Genomic DNA, 8,141 nt, shown 5'->3' on the forward strand with positions numbered 1-8,141 from the left:
TAAGACTCAGGATTTGCTTTTGCTTTAGCAAGTTACATGCCACGGGACAGCCATTTCCCTGAAATACGCTGATGTACTTGAAAACTCTCTGTCATTTCTGAAGCATGACAGAGCAGTCGGTATCAAACATACTACACACTGCACATACCAGTAGTGAGTCTTTTATGACACAAGCCACTTCTTCCAGTGAATTCATCTGAATGGAAACCAGCTGGTCTAAAAGGCACAATGTAGCTTTTTCAAGGCTTGGTAAGTGACGAAGCCAGAGGCTGAAGACAGTTGGTTCAGGGAGGGAGATCTTCTTCCTGGTTTAGAGAGAAAAATACTGTTTTCCCTGATGTAGTGGAAGGAAGACAAAAATGATTGGTGTTTTTTTAAGTACATTAGAGAAAAAGAAGACACAAAGATCAACCAACCTGGAACAAGAGAGCGGAATCTCGTTCAAAGTACCCCAGTCAATGTCAAATAATAATGGCAAAGAATAACAGCAAATCACCATCATCTACAAATGAAACCTTATCACATGTCTAAAACATAAAAAATTTCATTATAATGGATCCCAGAAAATGGAAATGGAAGGTTTATGTCTGGAGTTCCCTTCCACTCTAGAGAAAGGTCCTGCCCCACACTTGAGCTCTTTGAAACCCAGACTGCTTCCTGCAGGTGGGTCTGCTCAGAAAGTGTCAGCAGCTGACAGATAAGCAGTGAGGTCCTCGATGGTATTACTGCTGGCTAAATCAAAGCTTTACCTGTCTTTGCAGAGAAATAAGGAAAAAAAAATATGAGGAAGAGGTAGGTAAGTCTTCATCCCACCAACACTGACCAGAGCCTTGTAAAAGATAAATGGTTTAGAAAATAATTCTCTCTTCACCTAAAGCCTTCAGCTATAGCTTAGCTGAAACAGTGTTGTATCACTAGGAAATAAAAGGCGTAGCCTGTTTTAAAACACCACCGCAATTGGTGTGGTCCAGCATAAATCAAATATACTAAAGTAACCACCCAAGAAGAGGAGTTACCACTGCACAAAACATCCTCACATATTTTTGCAGATATCATATTAGATGCAAATTAAAATGTTAAAAGCAAAAAAATACATAAATAACAAGAAAAATATGCATTGGTCTTAAATCAAGTGAAGATTAAAAAAACTAAAACTAGGCTGGCGAGTATATGCAAACTAACATTACTGATAAAAAAATACCAGTAGAAAAAAGATTTAACACCATTTTAGGATCTATTTTTAAAGTATGTATTTTGCCAAACATTTGTTTAAATATCAGCCTTCAGAATTCTGATATCTGAAAAGCTGTAATTTTTCCATTCAAAACTACGGAGTAGCTTAATTTAAAAGTGTAGATCTGTAGACAAGAAATATATTGAAGTACATAGCATTTCAAAATCGTAAAGCAATGCTCAATTTCAGGATGCTGTTTAACTACTAGTATCAAAGCACATACGCACATCAGAGTAACTCAAGTAAGACAAGCGATTATTTAATTTTGCCATAATCCTCTTTTTTTCTTGTTTTTGTGTTAGCATGGTAGATATTACAGATATTTTGCCAGGAAAAGAAATCTAATAAGCATACAAAGAGGTGCTTGAAATCCGAGATTTAAAAATCATATAGGAAGTAAACTCTAGTCATCTAGTCTTCTGAGACTGAACTTGCAGAGGGTCCCACTGGGACAATGCTGAATTCTGTGGAGCACTGCAAGTCTCCATATTTAGCAACACTATGTCCTGGAGCAGGCTTCACCCATGCTCAGAAGGAAAACAAGTGTTCAGAAAACAATGGTAGAGTTAGGGAACACAAAATTCAATTGTTAGAGTGTGTGTATAGCGGGGGAAATACAAACACATTCAAGTTAAGATCACATGAGCTTCAGTGACAGTCCAGGAATATACCAATGCAAAACATGTGTGAGCCTACATCTGCTCTCAGAGAAACCATACACTTTTGTCAAGGGCCCTGCAAGACTCTCTTAGTCAAGAGTCATATGAACTGAACTATTTTTGCTCACTGTCATAAACAAGTAGCTCAAAAGTTAAGGAAAGAGGCGCTGATTTCAGTCAGAAGAAACTTTTGTAGCCATCTAAAGGATTCAGACTCATACTATGAAGTGGCAATCCCTGTCAGTGCTCAATGACATCAGTATAGACCATCCATGCTGGACCTGTGAACTTGCTCTGAAAGCTTCCCAAATTGCATTACTGCTTGTGGAACACATCCAGCCTGAAGCCACAAAAGGTGGAGAAGTGAAAGTGCGCTCTTTTTTGGGACACATCCTTCACTACAGACCTTCACATTCCTTTTTCACTTGTTTTCCATAGCTTCTAGTAACATGTGTACAAATAAATTAGTAATTGTGCTTTTCCATTAATTACTTATTTTTGCTGTACCCCTCAATGGAGCAATATAAAAATCTTCATTGGAACATCTCAGAATTTACGACACTGAGTACAGAGGAAGCAATTAAAACTCTGATTAAAAAGGAGACAAATGGATAATTGAAGTAAAGTGTTCAAAAAGGGCCTTCTCTCATATATAAAAAAAATGTTTATAATACAACCCCTCAGCTACAACTTGAATAAAGCAACTCTCAGCCAAAAGTAGGCTGTGCTTTCCCTGACATCTTTCCTTCCCTGGCACAGCCAATCTTGCTGATGTTCAGCTTCACTCAGCTAGTTTTCATCCATAGACTAATTTTATCAGATCAGTGATTTTCATGGCAGCAAAACAAAGGAAGTTATATTTCACAAATTTCAGACTCATTAAAAATACCCTGCTGAAGAACAGGATAATTAAAAAACTTGATAATCAATGTCACAGAAAAAAATAAAGAAAAATATGGAAACACTCAAACATAAGGATCCATCTGTGCACAGAAAAACAAAGATGGCTCTCAAAAGTCAAGTTAGGAATGTTGATATGCTTATAGGAAAGGTAAATTACAGTTCTATATCGTATCATTCACAAAACACCCAAAATCTATTGAAGACTTTAACCTCCATTTAAGAGAAAAGGTGGAACAAAGTTCCAGTCAATATTTAAAGCTGTCTACGGCCTACAACCTGAGCTCTGCTATTCAACTGCTAGCAAAGTATTTTACTATAATGCCAAAGAAGTACAGTGCATTCAGCATACAAACCCAGTGAACAGACATTTAATTGAATTAAAAATCTTTATGGAAAGAGCATAAAAATCACAGACACTGTGCTACTTACTTTAAAAAGGCCTCATTCACAGCCTCCAGAAACTCTGAACTAAGAATTTCTTTTGATGCACCTCCATGGTAAAGAAGGAGAGTTTCCAGCAATGGCATTAGATCAGGCAGAGTAACAAGAGGGTGACAGATAAGGGACATGGCATGCACACGACTGGCTGAAACTCTGAAGGGAAAATAAATATAGATCATATTTCAAAAAAGTCAAAATTTTAATCTGATAAGGTAAAAGAAGATTAAACTAATTACAGAAGGTTAAACGTAAGAGATGCATACTTAACTGCAGAAGAATTATTTATTGGAATGACTGTTGACATTTCATTACATACTGTCTGAAGAATCTTGAAGAGAAGTCAGACAAAATTTGGTGGTTTAGTGCTCAAGACAAACCTCTTGAGGGATATCAACACAATTCTGAACTGCAGCCAGCTGTGTTCATTCATCGTCACACCCTTCCTAGCAGTGAATGCTTTGTCTCTCCCAGGATCAGCAAAGCACAGGTAAGAAAGATGACATATCCACAGCTCCCATGTAGGTTTGCTAGACCCTCACAACAGACCACCTAGCTGCTTCTAAGGACTCCTATTGTTTCCTTGACCTTTCTCAACAGAGACAACTTCTATGAACCAAAGAAAATGAATCCTGCTGTGCTCAGCTGAAAAGTTTTTGTCCTGCAAATCTACAGTTGAAGGAATATGTAATGCTTTTGGATCTCAATATATATACAAACCACTCACTTGACTAGCTCACTACAACTACATGCTTAAAAATTAATAAAGACAGTGGAACCTGAAACATAAACAAAAAGGACAATGGCACACAATATAAGAGATAACATTTGCAAAAGGAAATCACAAGTTTACCACAGTATATATAGTTTCTAGCACATGAAACTATATGCACATTTTTCTAGAAGCTGTTTTGACAGGAAGACATTTATTAAGACCAAGAACTCTCAAATACTGAATTCTGGCAAATTAAAAATTACTAGATTGTTTGTAAAGGCTTCCTTGAGTTGACGCAAAGTTTTCCTGATTTCATTGTTCACTAGAAGGGGTGTGTTCTTTGCAAGAACCTAAAATCTGTTAGACCACTAATACAGTCTATGAAGAGCTAAGACAGGAATTACACTATAGGTTACTCTGAGTAAGAGCTAACTCTACTGCCCTGCATGTATTAAAGCTGCTCCTAAGTAGATGTTGCTTAATGGTCACTGGCATATGCTGTAACAGAAGTGCAATGATCTTTGAACATCAGGTACCATTGTGGTGTCCACAGTGAGAAATAAAACCTGACGCGTTTTCAAAGACTCAGATTTCTGAATTAGTACCTAACCAAATACGTGCTTAAGGTTTCTTACATTGAAGATGCAGCTTTTACAATGAGAAGTGTTTCTATAAGAATGGTAATTACTGGGCTGATATTTATTGTGCAGCAGTGTTTTCTGGGATATACATGTAAAGTTCACAGATCTGAGATTCTTTAACTCAATCCCCTTTACAAAATTTTGTTTCTAATTCCTTATCCAGGATTAGCAAACCTCAGCAGTTTACTTTACTCTTAACTTTGGAAGAAAAACCCTGCAAAGGTAATTTTCTTCTTCTACATAATCATCAAAATATGTTCTTGGAGAATACTACACAGTGCATTCCACTGTGTGCAATGTATTTCAACAGACATTGTAATCTGTGTTGCTGTAAGCATCACTGAATGGATAAAGAAGACAACATACACCTCTAACTGCAAACTACATTTGTCTCTGGAACTCAAATAAACAGCTGTATCAGAATTCATACACTCAAAAATCTAACTAAGTTTTGCTTTTATTCTGGTAGAAATCAGATATTTCTCTTCCCAACAGTCTCATTAGCTTTTCAGCTAAGTCTGTTTCACCTTAATTTATAGTATGTGGGTGTTTGCTTTCTACATAGAATAAAATTTCGTAATGCTCGTACTGAAGTCAGCTCTGCACGAACTCAGCTTCTTGACTCTTCCTTACGCAAGCACCTCAGTGCAAGAAGGAAGGCAGAAAAATAGCCAAGTTATTAGCTCATGATAAAAGGAAGATTTTTCAATCAGACTCCTCCTTCCTGTAATTTTACAGGCTATGTGGTGTTAAATAGGTCATAAAACTAGTATCATCATAGCAGCAGCTTTGACACTGAAGACCAAAGGAGTCATGCATTTAAAACAGAAGACATAATTTTAATATATAGACTATATTAAAAATTGCAGTCTTTATTTCTGCTTTTGTTTTTCAGCTGGAATGCACTTAATTTACATGCAAACCAAGGGATCTACTGATGTATTCAAATATGCTAATTTTTAAAGGATTGACAAAAGACCATGATCTGCACTTCAAGGTCAGTGAAAAGGCATGATCATGTCAAAAATAGTGATAAAAGTAGCATTAGGCAAATGTATCCCCTTTTTTATGGTGGCAGTTTTTTGCTTAATTCACTGTATTTATGTAGTACAGATGAAGAAGGTGGTTATTCGCACTGACTACACCTAGACATGCAGGAACACCCCACACAATATTGCAAGGTGATTATTAGCATCTCATAAAAATCTGGACTGGCGATGTGACCAGAGCACATCACAATTTCCTTCCCACTCTCCATCTCAGACTCTCATCCTTAGAAAATCAAGCCAAGAAAGCAGTTAAAGGGTGGAAATACTATGTGCTTGGGTGGATTTCAAATAGTTATATATGAAATACACAGTATTGTCACAGCAGTGTTTGCTACCAGACCAAGGAACAAATGGAAGCTCTTTAATGAGAGGTTCTTTAAATAAGCATGGACAAATTTTACCATTCATAACAAGCACTAAGTAACTACTATGCTGTCATATTAAACTATCACTCACACAAACAGGGGAAAATATGCCTTTAGATTTTTTTTTTTTTTACTTTTTCTCATAGTAACTGCCAGTTAACTTCGTGTTATATATATACATGTAGAGAGAGAGAGAGTAGCTACCATTATGATTATGAAGTCTATGAGTTTCAACAAGGCCAAGTGCAAGGTCCTGCATCTGGGTAAGGACAAGCTCCAGTATCAGTGCAGACTGGGAGATGAATGGACTGAAAGCAGCCCTGCAGAGAAGAACTTGGGGATACTGGTGGATAAAAAAATGGACACAAGCCAGCAACATGTGCTTGCAGCCCAGAGGCCCAGCTGTATACTGGGCTGCATAAAAAAAACCAAGGCCAGCAGACTAAGGAAGGCTGCTCTAGTGAGACTTTACCTGAAGTACTGCGTTCCGTTCTGGGGCCCCCAACATAAGGATATGGACCTGTTGCAACAAGTCCAGAAAGAAGTGGGCCATGAAGATGATCAGAGGCTGGAGCACCTCTCCTATGAAGACAGGCTGAGAGAGTTGGGGTTGCTCAGCCTGGAGAAGAGAAGGCTCTGGGCAGACCTTATTCCAGCCTTCCAGCACCTAAAGGGGGCCTGCAAGAAAGCTGGAGAGGGACTTTCTACAAAAGCCTGTAGTAGGCAGGACAAGGGGTAATGGCTTTAAACTGGAAGAGGGTAGATTTAGATAAGGTATTAGGAAGAAATTCCTTATAATGAGGGTGGTGAGACACTGGCACAGGTTGCCCAGAGAAGCTGTGGCTGCCCCATCCCTGGAAGTGTTCAAGGCCGGGCTGGATGGGGCTTTGAGCAACCTGGTCTAGTGGAAGGTGTCCCTGCCAGATGATCTGTGAAGGTGCCTTCCAACACAACCCACTCTATGACTCTCAGGTTAAGTATAAATTCCCACATGAAGCACCAGTTAACAAGCTTGTCCACACCTAAAATTATCTACATATATATCCAAAACATTCAAACTGAAGCCTAAGTTGCCCAAGACTATAAAAAGGTCTTCACTGAACTGTAATGATCCAAACTAACACATATCCAAATTATGATAATACCTACCTTCCCTGAATGTTAAGTCCATTGAACTGATTCTCTCTGAGTTCTGTTACTAACGAAAAGACCATCTGTTAAATAAAATAAAATAAAAATTAAATAAATTACACATACTACAAATAAGCAGACATTAATTGTATGATTCTCTATGTGACTCAACATACTGTACAGGTTAATAACTTTCTCTTTTCACTCAGTTTGACTTTTAATTTTTTTAATTATTGGTGCCAAATTAAAGCCATCCAGATCACTGAATAAAATGTGCTGCAAATTGTTTTTTTAACATACATTATATACCCTCCACTTTGGAAAACTAGGAAGCGATTTATTTTAGCTCTGCTTCCCCAAGAGTTGAGGTTAAACTTTCAGAAGAGCACTACTAATAGTTTTTATATGATTTATCTAATTTAGATCAACATATTATGAAAAATTATTCCCATTATTTTTATATATTAAATGTAAAAGACACTTTTCCTAAGATTTAGGTCTCATCTATAATTTTAAATGCAGTGCATACAGTCAAAGAAAACAATCCAAAAATTATGTTCAAATACAGAATAAATATATGTAATTTAAGCTTCACAGGGAGAATAAATTGATAGGGCAGATATTTTTTTTGTTGTTATAACGAAACAGCAACAGGAATTTGGTTTTCCTGAAAATCTATTACAGTGTAATCTAATAAAAATTTTTCTCATTTCTCCAGAGAGCTCCCACTTCATTTTTTCCCTTAGAAGGCTGTAAATGTAGCTGAGGTAAGAAAAGATAAACGAAGTTCAGTCCATGTTTCTTATCACAATGACAGCTCCATGTATGTGCTTACAAACTGGTGATTTATTGTTAACAAAACCTCAATTGCACAAAATACTTACATTTTTAATTAACTGACAATAATAATCTGATGATGTGTAGCCAAGAGTTGATATGAATGTACTCGTTTCAGCTTCATTACTTTCCCATTTAGAAGAAGAAAGAAGATGGCACAGTAAACTCT

General features: G+C 37.1%; 1 protein-coding gene across 9 annotated transcripts in view; it reads right to left on the reverse strand.

The window, feature by feature from the left end:
- The window catches only part of FANCC (FA complementation group C), a 109,948-nt gene that overhangs the window by 23,787 nt on the left and 78,020 nt on the right, over positions 1 to 8,141 (reverse strand). For all 9 annotated transcript variants that reach the window (XM_080373220.1, XM_080373216.1, XM_080373221.1 and 6 more), the window contains 4 exons: positions 8,020 to 8,139; positions 7,154 to 7,218; positions 3,226 to 3,390; positions 149 to 305 (listed from right to left, as the gene is read on the reverse strand). In XM_080373220.1, coding sequence (XP_080229346.1) covers positions 149 to 305; positions 3,226 to 3,390; positions 7,154 to 7,218; positions 8,020 to 8,139 — 507 coding nt within the window. The remainder of the gene's footprint in view (positions 1 to 148; positions 306 to 3,225; positions 3,391 to 7,153; positions 7,219 to 8,019; positions 8,140 to 8,141) is intronic.

The sequence above is a fragment of the Falco punctatus genome, assembly GCF_963210335.1.
Source record: "Falco punctatus genome assembly, chromosome: Z".
Taxonomy (NCBI): domain Eukaryota; kingdom Metazoa; phylum Chordata; class Aves; order Falconiformes; family Falconidae; genus Falco; species Falco punctatus.